The sequence below is a fragment of the Erythrolamprus reginae genome, chromosome 6, assembly GCF_031021105.1.
Source record: "Erythrolamprus reginae isolate rEryReg1 chromosome 6, rEryReg1.hap1, whole genome shotgun sequence".
Taxonomy (NCBI): domain Eukaryota; kingdom Metazoa; phylum Chordata; class Lepidosauria; order Squamata; family Dipsadidae; genus Erythrolamprus; species Erythrolamprus reginae.
Genome location: NC_091955.1, coordinates 90,330,330 through 90,343,281, shown reverse-complemented (window position 1 = coordinate 90,343,281; position 12,952 = coordinate 90,330,330). Strand labels below are relative to the sequence as shown.

At 40.6% G+C, this 12,952-nt stretch overlaps 1 protein-coding gene across 7 annotated transcripts in view; it reads right to left on the bottom strand.

Annotated features, from left to right (window-relative positions):
* SOX5 (SRY-box transcription factor 5) overlaps positions 1-12,952 on the bottom strand; it is a 623,231-nt gene that overhangs the window by 5,723 nt on the left and 604,556 nt on the right. For all 7 annotated transcript variants that reach the window (XM_070754344.1, XM_070754346.1, XM_070754345.1 and 4 more), the window contains 2 exons: positions 9,924-10,032; positions 8,509-8,682 (listed from right to left, as the gene is read on the bottom strand). In XM_070754344.1, coding sequence (XP_070610445.1) covers positions 8,509-8,682; positions 9,924-10,032 — 283 coding nt within the window. The remainder of the gene's footprint in view (positions 1-8,508; positions 8,683-9,923; positions 10,033-12,952) is intronic.

Below are 12,952 nucleotides of genomic sequence, written 5' to 3'. Positions count from 1 at the left end.
TTGAATCCCAGTTTAATCAGACATCTGTGTGTGCTTTTGGTTTTGATTTTTGCAAAAAACTTTAATAGGGGGCATCCTCCTGCAGCCCTCTGCCAGTGAAAAACAGAGCTCGTGGCCCTCCCGGGCTCTGATTTTGCTGGCAGAGATACTGCAAGCTGGTCCCTTCGCTGTTTCCAGGGCAGTCCCACAGGCCAGATCTAAGCCGGATCCAGTCCATGGGCTTTGAGTTTGATAACCCTGCTCTAGAGAGACCATTTAATACAGATAATCCTCGAGTTTACAACAGTTCATTTAATGACTGTTAGAAGTTATGATGGCACTAGGCAAAAAAGTGACTCATGACCGTTTTTCACTATTGTGACTGTTGCAGCATCCCTGTTGTGGTTAGCTCTGGCCCTGCTCCTGCCCCAAGGACTGTGGATGTGGGGGAGACATCCACATGCTGCAGGCCTGTTTTGCCCCCGGTGGAATCTGCTGATGAAGGCTCCTCTGACCAAGAAGACATGAGTGACAGGGAGGAGGAGAGTGGGGCAGACAGCTCAGAAGGAGATCAATTATCTAGCTCCTCCTTGGATTCCGAACAAGAGTTAATGATACAGCCACGCATGCGGAGAGCAATGCATAGGCAACAACAATTATTATTGTTTATTATCAAATTTTGATTATTATCAAAGAAAATGAGGCCACCTGTGGTTGGGTGGGGATGTGGTCATTAGTGAGGCTGCTATAAATAGCAGCCTGTGGGTTTGGCCATTGTGGAGGATTATCTGATCGTTGTGTTTCGTGACTGCTTTACTAACTTTAACCTTTTGTGTGCTGCTTTTTCCCCGCTTTGAAACTAAACCAGGGCAAAGTGTGTTTCACTTTGTGAAAGAAGAAGGAGTGTGAATTGCCTCACAGCTGGCAAGCTAAGTATCTCAGAACTGATAAGGGACTCGTACAAATTACCAGTTCTTTTTGTTTGGAGACGAGTGCTCTTTGCTATACCAAAAGAGGGCTTAGGTTAAGTGAATTTTCATTATAAAGAACATTGATTTGAATTTTCAAACGTGTGTGTGTCTGACATTTGTACCTGTGAATTTTTGGGAGGAGTCTACCTGAGAGCTCGACAGAAACAATCCCCATGGTCATTTGATATCTAAAATGTAGATGCTTGGCAATTGATTCATATTTATGACAGTGACAATATCCTGGGGTCATTTTGCGACCTTCTGACAAGCAAAGTCGGTGAGGAAACCTGATTCACTTACCAATCATATTGCTAACTGATCAACCACAGTGATTAACAACTTTGGCAAGAAAGGGAATAAAATGAGGCAAAATTCACTAACTACTAGCAATTTAACGGTCTGACTTAGAAATGTGGAGCTCGGTCATAAGTCGAGGACTGGATCACTATTTCTTTCAAGCTTGGCAACTTTAAGCTGCACAGATTTCAACTTTCAGAATTCCTCAGCCAGTGAGACATAAATCTCGGTTAGTTTCAATTTGGCTTGTGATTTAGAATATTGTGTGAGCCCAGGACACTTGCTTGATTCATGATTCCATATCTTATGTGAAATAATAATCATAAAATGACGGCAGTTATTAGAAAACTTGGTTTCACACCAGAAAATCTGTGCAAAATTTTCATCTATCAATTACAGAAAAGGCCACATTGCTTGGACCCATATTTATCTACCTGTCTGTCTGTCTGTCTGTCTAATCTATCTACGTTATCATCTATCTATCTATCTATCTATCTATCTATCTATCTATCTATCTATCTATTCTATCTATCATCTATCTATCTAATCTATCTATCTATCCTATCTATCTATCCTATCTATCTATCTAATCTGTCTATCATCTCTCTCTCTCTCTCTCTATCTAATCTATCTATCTATCTATCTATCTAATCATCTATCTATCTATCTATCTATCTATCTATCTATCATCTCTCTCTCTATCTCTCTATCTATCATCTATCTATCAACTCTATCTATCTATCTATATATCTATCTATCTAATCTATCATCTATCTATCTATCTATCTATCTATCTATCATCTCTCTCTCTATCTCTCTATCTATCTATCATCTATCTATCAACTCTATCTATCTATCTATCTATCTATCATCTCTCTCTCTCTCTCTCTCTCTCTCTCTCTCTATCTATCTACCATCTATTTATCACATCTATCTATCTATCTATCTATCTATCTATCTATCTATCTATCTATCTATCTATCTATCATCTATCCATCTATCTATCATCTATCTATCTATCTATCTATCTATCTATCTATCTATCTATCTATCTATCTATCTATCTATCTATTCGATTTTTAAAATTTATTTATTTATTTATTCATTCATTCATTCATTCGATTTTTATACCGCCCTTCTCCTTAGACTCAGGGCGGCTTACAACATGTTAGCAATAGCACTTTTTTAACAGAGCTAGGCTATTGCCCCCACAATCCGGGTCCTCATATGACATGTGGCTAACTTTTTTTTTAATACATTATTTTATTTGTTAAAAAATAAAGGCAAAAAAGATCCCGCAAAGTGATTCTTCAAAAAGAATTCACTGCAAAGTGAAATACAAGGATCCTTCTTGGTCCCAAGGGCATTCCTAGAAAATAGGAATGAATGAAAAACCACTGCGAGTAATTCCAGTAAGTAGTTAAATCCTCCTTTCTAGATGGAGAGTTATTAAAACAATATCTCTACAGTAAAAGATCGTTTTTATGGATTTATTGTGGAAGTAGTTTCTATCCAAGCCAAATGTCCACTAAAGCAGAATTCACATGGTGTAAAATTTTAAATTTATAGGCATTGAATACATTTTATAGAAGGTCCCTAGCGTATGTGAAATTTAAGTAACATATGCCGCGGGTGCAATAATTATGGATTAACTTGTTAAACAATAGTGATTTAAATTTGTATACTCTGTTGCATTACTCGTCTGCTAAACTGGAGTCTACAAATTAAGGGATTAGAGAATCTAATTAAGATTGGGTCACTAAACAGGTTTAACTCGAATAACTCATTTTATTTATGTATAAGGCATTTTTAAAAAGTCCTTATTATTGATGATGATGACGACGACGATGATGATGATGATGATAAAAAAAAGTATGGATCATTGTCATTGCAATCCCAGGAGACAGCAGAATTGAGGAGAAGCAGCTAGAGAAATTGTGAAATACGAAGATCTGAAAAACGAGCTGCAACAACTATGGCATAAGCCAGTGAAAATGGTCCCAGTGGCCTCAGTGGTCCTTGGCATAGAAACATAGAAACATAGAAGACTGGTGGCAGAAAAAGACCTCATGATCCATCTAGTCTGCTCTTATACTATTTTCTGTATTTTATCTTAGGATGGATATATGGTTTATCCCAGGCATGTTTAAATTCAGTTACTGTGGATTTACCAACCACGTCTGCTGGAAGTTTGTTCCAAGGATCTACTGCTCTTTCAGTAAAATAATATTTTCTCATGTTGCTTTTGATCTTTTCCCCAACTAACTTCAGATTGTGTCCCCTTGTTCTTGTGTTCACTTTCCTATTAAAAACACTTCCCTCCTGAACCTTATTTAACCCTTTAACATATTTAAATGTTTTGATCATGTCCCCCCTTTCCCTTCTGTCCTCCAGACTATACAGATTGAGTTCATTAAGTCTTTCCTGATACGTTTTATGCTTAAGACCTTCCACCATTCTTGTAGCCCGTCTTTGGACCCGTTCAATCTTTTTGTAGGTGAGGTCTGGGCGCACTGCCAAAGGATCTCAGCGGAAATTTTAAAACCATCGGAATTGACAAAATCCCCACCTGTCAATTGCGAAAGGCCGCCTTATTGGGGTTGGCCCACATAATTCGCCTCTACATCACGCAGTCCTAGGTTCTTGGGAAGCGCCCGACTGGTGATGAAATACGAAATCCAGCATAGTGATTTTGTTTGCTGTGTTGTATTGTTAATAATAGTAATAATAATAGTAATAATAATAGTAATAATAGTAATAGTAATAATAATAATATTTGTTTGTTTGTTTGTTTATTTATTTATTTATTTATTAGATTTGTATGCCGCCCCTCTACGTAGACTCGGGGCGGCTCACAACAATAACAAAGACAATGTAAGAACAAATCTAATACTGTAATTTAAAAAACACTAAAAACCCTATTATTAAAAGCAAACATACACACAAGCATACCATGTATAAACTGTACAGGCCTGGGGGAGATGTCTCAGTTCCCCCATGCCTGACGGCAGAGATGGGTCTTAAGAACTTTACGAAAGGCAAGGAAGGTGGGGGCAGTTCTAATCTCCGGGGGGAGCTGCTTCCAGAGGGTCGGGGCCACCACAGAGAAGGCTCTTCTCCTGGGTACCGCCAAATGACATTGTTTAGTCGACGGGACCCGGAGAAGGCCAACTCTGTGGGACCTAACCGGTCGCTGGGATTCGTGCGGCAGAAGGCGGTCCCGGAGATAATAATAATAATAATGTCTGAGGTTTGCGAACCTCATCACCCTTTCAACAGGAGGAAACTGAGGGCAGACTAGGACTGTCAACCCTGCTAGAATCTGGAACGAATTTGCACACTACAGTCCACCTACTGTATATTTAATCAGACCAAGCTGCCTATGAAGATCCCGTCACATTCTTTCTACTCCTTCCGCAGCCCAAATCCAGGGCGAAACAGTAAAAGACGATTCCTTATGTTGGTATTTTTATTATTAAATTCAGCTGAAATGGCTTATTAAAACCAGATTTGGAAGACATTATAAAATGCTTAGAAGCCCTTTAAAATGTCAACACAGACCTTCTAGAGATTGTTTCTGTTCAAAACGTCAGTCTAGTTCACCTATGTCAAGCAGAATGAATTAGCCTACCACTTGGCAGCTGTTATCTAAAACGATCAGTGCGGGCTTCGCCCAAACCGGTGGTGGAAATTTGTCCCTGCTCGACGAACCGTTTGCAGCGCCCAGTAGGCCATGCCCCCGAATGGGTCCACCAGTCACCGCTACTTGAAAGCAGCTGGCAAAGAGCCCTCTGCGCACGAGCAGAGAGTCAATTCCCTGATGTGATGCACTTCTGATGCGATGCGCGCCAGTAGGGAAGGTAAGTGGAACCCATCTCTGATATCATTAAATATGTTAAAGGGTTAAATAAGGTCCCCGAGGGAAGTGTTTTTCATAGGAAAGTGAACACAAGAACAAGGGGACACAACCTGAAGTTAGTTGGGGGAAAGATCAAAAGCAACGTGAGAAAATATTATTTCACTGAAAGAGTAGTAGATCCTTGGAACAAACTTCCAGCAGGCGTGGTTGATAAATCCACAGTAACTGAATTTAAACATGCCTGGGATAAACATAGATCCATCCTAAGATAAAATACAGAAAATAGTATAAGGGCAGACTAGATGGACCATGAGGTCTTTTTTTGCCGTCAGTCTTCTATGTTTCTATGTTTCTATCAGTCTGTCTGTGTGTCTGTCTGTGTGTCTGTGTGTCTGTGTGTCTGTCTGTGTGTCTGTCTGTCTGTCTGTCTGTCTGTCTGTCTGTCTGTCTGTCTGTCTGTCTGTCTGTCTGTCTGTCTGTCTATCTATCTATCTATCTATCTATCTATCTATCTATCTATCTATCTATCTATCTATCTATCTATCTATCTATCTATCTATCTATCTACTGATCCGATCCACCCACCCACCCACCCACCCACCCACCCACCCACCCACCAATCTAATCTAATCTAATCTAATCTAATCTAATCTAATCTAATCTAATCTAATCTAATCTAATCCAATCCAATCCAATCCAACCTATCCATCCATCAATCTATCTATCTATCCATCTATCTATCCAAGGTGAGCCAACCGGTCAGTCCTAGAGGAGATCAACCCTGACTGCTCTTTAGAAGATGAAACTCAAATCCTTTGGCCACTTCATGAGAAAGAAGGACTCACTGGAGAAGAGCCCAATGCTGGGAACGATTGAGGACAACAGAAGAAGGGGGCGGTAGAGAATGAGGTGGCTGGATGGAGTCGCTGAAGCAGTTGGTGTGAGCTTTAATGGACTCCAGATGATGGTAGAGAGCAGGAAAGCCTGGAGGACCGTTGTCCATGGGGTTGCGATGGGTCAGACATTACCTCTCAACTAACAACAACAAAATATAAATTGGAGGGAGGGGAGGGGACAGGAGGGAGGGGGAACTCCCTCTGGTCAAACCAATTTTGGAAGGTTATTACTTGAGTAAGGTAAGTTTAATTAAGCGAGAGTGGACCGAACTGTTTGCCTCTTGAATCACAGGTCTAATCTTATGGCCATAACCAGTTTTAAATCCTCTCGGCTGGCATATATAAATTTTATCATCCCCGAAACAAATGTACTCGCCTTATCTCACTTTCTTCTGACTAATCTAATCAATTCAGGCACACTGTTAAAACTCTACGGCCTGCCGTCGAGCTCGGATGCCGGATTCTGTGAATCTGTTTGGCATGAAATCAATAGCTACGGTTAATCCTGCTCTTAAAAGCGGGTGGTGTTTTTTTTTTTTCAATGGCTGGATTTCGCATTCGGTAGGAGATATTGACATAATACTTGGAGAGAATTTGGGATTATGCATTGGAATGCGAAGATTAGAAGGAAACAAAACTCTTTGAAAATAATTATTCAGGGTGTTTATAAGGTTTATAAAAAGCCACCGGTTATAAGGAGGACTAGGCAGATCGTCATCTCCGTGCCAACGAATGAACGAAAATTAGGAGGCGGTTGCCAAGAGATGGTTGTATTCTTTGCAGAACGCAGAGTGACAGAGTTGGAAGGGACCCTGAAGGTCTTCTAGTCTAGCCCACTGCTCAGGCAAGAAGTCCCATAGCAGTGATGGCGACCCTGTGGCACAGGTGCCACAGGTGGCACGCGGAGCCATATCTGCTGACACGCGAGCCATTGCCCCAGCTCAGCTCCAATGTGCATGTGTGTGCTGGCCAGCTGATTTTTTTAACAGAGCTAGGCTATTGCCCCCCCAATCCGGGTCTTCATTTTACCCACCTCGGAAGGATGGAAGGCTGAGTCAACCTTGAGCCGGTGATCAGATTTGAACTGCTGACCTTCAAATCTACAGTCAGCTTCAGTGGCCTGTTTTTAGCTGCCAGAGAGCCTCCGGGAGGATGGAAGAGAACTTTTTTGCCCTCCCCTGGCTCCGGGGAAGCCTTTGGAGCCTGGGGAGGGCAAAACACGAGTCTACTGGGCCTACCAGAAGTTGGGAAACAGGCCATTTCCGGCCTCCAGAGCACCTCCAGGTGGTGGGGGAAGCTGTTTTCGTCCTCCCCAGGCACTGAATTCTGGGCGTTGGCACTCACAGATGCATGATAGCATGCGCTAGGGATTCGAATCGCAGAACTGGTGACCTTCTAATTGACAAGCTCAGCGTCTTAGTCACTGAACCATCACATCCTTTAAGCGATCGTGGATGAGAGAGGTCTAATTACAGTTCAACCTGGCATTCAATGGCAGCAGCTAAAGGTCCCGGCTTCTGATAACTGAACACAGAGGAAAAATATGGGATTCTGCACTGTGGAACTGACCAAAAACACCTTTCCAGACCACAGATAGCCCTTTCTGCCGATAACTGCTGAGTCATTACTATGGCGTTTGAATTTTGCGCTACCCAATGCTTCCTCCGAACAGTACTCTCATCTGCTGAAAATTCTACTACAAATTCAATGGTACCTCTACCTACGAACGCCTCTACTTATGAACTTTTCTAGATAAGAACCGGGTGTTCAAGATTTTTTTGCCTCTTCTCAAGAACCATTTTCCACTTACAAACCTGAGCCTCCGAAACTGTAACCGGAAAAGGCATGGAGAAGCCTCAGTGCGGCCTCTCTAGGAATCTCCTGGGAGGAAACAGGGCCTGAAAAGGCAGGGAGAAGCCTCTGTGTGGCCTCTCTTGGAATCTCCTGGGAGGTAACAGGGCCGGAAAAGACAGGGAGAAGCCTCCATGGGGCCTCTCTAGGAATCTCCTGGGAGGAAACATGGCCGGAAAAGGTGGGAAGAAGCCTCCATGGGGCTCCTCTAAGAATCTCCTGGGAGGAAACAGGGCCGGAAAAGGTGGGGAGAAGCCTCCATGGGGCCTCTCTAAGAATCTCCTGGGAGGAAACAGGGCTGGAAAAGGTGGGGAGAAGCCTCCATGGGTCCTCTCTAAGAATCTCCTGGGAGGAAACAGGGCCGGAAAAGGAGGGGAGAAGCCTCCATGGGGCCTCTCTAGGAATCTCCTGGGAGGAAACAGGGCCTCCACCCTCCCTGTGGTTTCCCCAATCGCATACATTATTTGTTTTTACATTGATCCCTATGGGAAAAAAGGCTTCTTCTTACAAACTTTTCTACTTAAGAACCTGGTCACGGAACGAATTAGGTTCGTATATAGAGATACCACTGTATATTGAAAATCAAACTGAAAACAATGTTTTTAGCAAATACATTCAGAACTGCAGACCTGGCAGTCCTATCTCCTTTCCTTACCCAATATTTTGCTGATGTTGGAGTTGTGCATATCAGGGAAAGCCTGCAGGATCTTCCGCCGTTCGTCCTTTGCCCACACCATGAAGGCATTCATCGGACGCTTGATATGAGGCTCGTTGCTCCCACGCCCTCTGGATTCTCGGTAAATCCGAGATTCTGAGACTCCCGCACTTCCTAAAATGTTGGACAAAGAAGAGATGAGGCAGGGAACAAATGTTATCTCATGGTATTCGTCCTCCCATCATCGACATCCCAAGGAAGATGTGTCCCACCTGGATTTTTGAAAATGTCTTCAGAATTATTTATTTTGGAATCACACTTTGGAATTTGCTATCAGCTTTGCTTTGGTAAAGATTTCCTTCACACATATGTGTTACTCGTCCCCAACTCTAGGGGGCGGTGCTCAACTTCGTTTCTAATCCGAAGAGGCAACATTGTCTGAAAAGGTCTCTGTGGTCATATGGCTGACATGACTAAATTTAAATCTATTCTATTCTTTTCGGTTGTTCTGTTCTGTTCTATTCTATTACATTCTATTTTACTCTGTTCTATTATTCTACTCTATTCTATTCCATTTATTCTATCCTATACTATCCCACCCTATTCTATCTTATCCTATCCTATCCTATTCTCAATAAAGATTTCTATTCTATTCTATTCTCAAATATTTCTATTCTATTCCATTCCATTCCACTCCACTCCATATTTTCTCCCCCCCCTATTGTATTGTATTCTATTCCCATTCTATTCCATTCTATTCTGAAAACTAGAAAGTCCAATCGACTCTGAAAAGGCACCTTTGGGGCAACCATGACCTGGATGACTGAGAGTCCAACACACACACACACACACACACACACACACACACACACACACACATGTCACATGTTTTTTTGCTGAATTTGAAAATTAAGGGAGACTAGGATAGATCTATTTCAGCCTTATTTTGGCCTCATCAGCTAGCCATACCCACTGGGACTTGAACCTGCAACCTTTGCCTTGTAAGGCAGAGAATTATCCTCTAGGCTACAGTATCCAATCCCTTCAGCTCTGCACCATATGTGGTGGACTCTCAGTCATCCAGGTCATAGTTGCCCCAAAGGTGCCTTTTCAGAGTCGATTGCACTTTCTAATTTTCAGAATATAATGGAATATAATGGGAATAGAATACAATACAATACAATAGGGGTGGGAAAGAAAATATGGAGTGGAATGGAATGGAATAGAATAGAATAGAATATACTGTATATATGTATACACTGTATATTTGCATGGATTGAAAGCCTCCCACCCTTATCTTTGCTGAGTTAATGTTTCTTTCCATGCTGAAGGAGCAAAGATCTCACGGCTGTTTCTTCACTCATTGTCTGTGCCCAGGCACAGCTGGAAAGAAGGCAAAAGGCCGGGCTACTGACCATCGGAGTCTCCGCTCATGTTGAAATCTATCATCGCGTGGCTAAACTTCCCGTCTTCGTTCTGTTTGACTGCCAGCTGTTGAGTCAGGTTCTCCAATGTCGTCTTGTCCTGTGTGGGGGTAGAAAAGAGAACACAAAGCCAACTTTTATTAATAGGTGACAAAACCGCAACTTTAGTACGTAATTTGAAAGAATTCCTTGGGGAAAGAAGATCAGCATTTAAGAAAAAAACTTGTTGAGTTGGGGAAAGAAATGAATCTTTTAAAGAAAGGAATTGGGGATTAAAATGGTGGATATCTGTTCTTCTTGGCCAAAGAGGGGGTGTTTGGTTTTTTTTAGCCAATTTTCTTTCTTTCTTTCTTTCTTTCTCTTTCTTTCTTTCTATTTATCTATCATCTATCTATCTATCATGTCTCTCTGCCATCTATCATGTATGTATGTATGTATGTATGTATGTATGTATGTATCTATCTATCTATCTATCTATCTATCTATCTATCTATTTATCATGTCGCTCTGCCATCTATCATCTATGTATCTATCTATGTATGTATCTATGTATGTATCTATCTATGTATCTATCTATCTATCTATCTATCTATCTATCTATCTATCTATCTATCTATCTATCTATCTATCATGTCTCTCTGTCATCTATCATCTCTCTATGTATCTATGTATCTATCTATGTATCTATGTATCTATCTATGTATCTATGTATCTATGTATCTATCTATCTATCTATCTATCTATCTATCTATCTATCTATCTATCTATCTATCATGTCTCTCTGCCATCTATCATCTATGTATGTATGTATGTATGTATGTATGTATCATCTATCTATCTATCTATCTATCTATCTATCTTTCTATCTTTCTATCTATCTATCTATCTATCTATCTATCTATCTATCTATCTATCTATCTATCTATCTATGTATCTATGTATCTATGTATCTATGTATCTATGTATCTATGTATCTATGTATCTATGTATGTATCTATCTATCTATCTATCTATCTATCTATTTATCTATCTATCTATCTATCTATCTATCTATCTATCATGTCTCTCTGCCATCTATCATCTATGTATGTATGTATGGATGTATGTATGTATGTATGTATTTATGTATGTATGTATGTATGTATGTATCATCTATCTATCTATCTATCTATCTATCTATCTATCTATCTATCTATCTATCTATCTTTCTATCTTTCTATCTTTCTATCTTTCTATCTATCTATCTATCTATCTATCTATCTATCTATCTATCTATCTATCTATCTATCTATCTATGTATCTATGTATCTATCTATCTATCTATCTATCTATCTATCTATCTATCTATCTATCTATCTATCTATCATCTATCTATGTATCTATCTATCTATCTATCTATCTATCTATTTATTTATCTATCATTCTCTCTGCCATCCATCCATCTACACACACATCACATCACAGACCATTTAGAATACATAGTGGAATTCCCCTAGAATCACTCAAACTGCCTCCAAAACCCCAAAACTCTTCCAAGTTTAATGTTTTTTATTGAGATATACAATGAAATATGATACACAATATGAAAGAAAAACCCCAACACTCTTGAGGGGCTGTCTGGTTGGGGACCATTCTGGGACCTGTAGTTCACTTGTCTTAAAGTTGCCAAGGTTTGTAAACTCTGCTCTGTCGGCAACCTAGAAAAGTGCCCGGTAGGCTTTCTCTGAGTAAGAGTCCTGCAGAGGCTGGAAGATGCTTTTATAGGTGTTTATATACAGAAGAGGCAAACGATCGCGTTGCGAGTGCACAAGGCCTTCTATTCGCACAAGTTCAGCTGGAATCATTTTTATCCTCCTTTCTCTGCAGCACGACACTGGGGGCAGGGACAAGACGACCCGCCTAACCTCTCGCTACTAAAACATGCAGTATAATAAAATAATTCAATTAGTCGCCATCAGAAGGAAAGCCGAGATAATTCTCCGAGGTTGTCACTCCAAAACAAAAACCATGGCAAAAAGAGTCAGCCATGCTTTTATGGCGCCCCTCTGAGCCATGACTTGTGTGAACCTTCAGTCAATCTCGGTGCGGAGAAAACGGCAGGAAAACGGCACGTGGGATTCGGCGGCGGCGGGGCGAGGGAAGTGGAAAAAGAATTTTAAAAAGCTTTAATTATAAAGCAAGTCAGGCAGAGATGGCCCCCAATAGTTACACTGAACCAAACAAGTAGCAAGTAACTCTCTCTCTCTTTCTCTCTGTGTGTTTGTATTTTGTTTTCGGCTTTTTTAAAAAAAAAAAATTGAGAATTTTCAGCATTGCACCTACATGCACCCATAAGTTGCGCCCACATGGCATGGAAGGAAGCGAACCAGCAGCAAGGTATTTATTTATTTATTGATTGATTGATTTTGTCCATTGCATAATGAGAGTTATATTGGGTATACATATAGTAAATACTGTATATAATGAAGGTTATAGAGGATATACTCATATTAAAGTATATATATATAATAATAATAATAATAATAATAATAATAATAATAATAATAAAATAAAAATAATAGAAAATAATAAAAATAATACTAATACTACTAATAAAAAGGGGTTAGAACCCACCCCTTACACACACACACACACACACACACACAGAGGTTAGAATGGGAAGATGAAGAGTGATCACCAATGAAGAGCTACCAAAATTTATACTACCACACTATGGCCGTGGCTTATGCATTTTCTTTCAACATCTTTCAGTGCAAATTGGGTGCTCTAGGGTGGAGCTCCATTTTTGCTACTCCACTGCGTTCCCCTACCCGGTCCGGGCAGTAGCCCACCCCTGGTGATCACCCAGTGGAATCACTTGAAGAAGAGATCTTGTCTTATAATAAGCTATATGAAATAAGACAGGTCTGTCTGTCTGTCTGTCTACCTATCCATCCATCCATCCACCCACCTTCTCTGTCTGTCTGTCTGTCTGTCTGTCTGTCTGTCTGTCTGTCTGTCTGTCCTATCTATCTATCTAT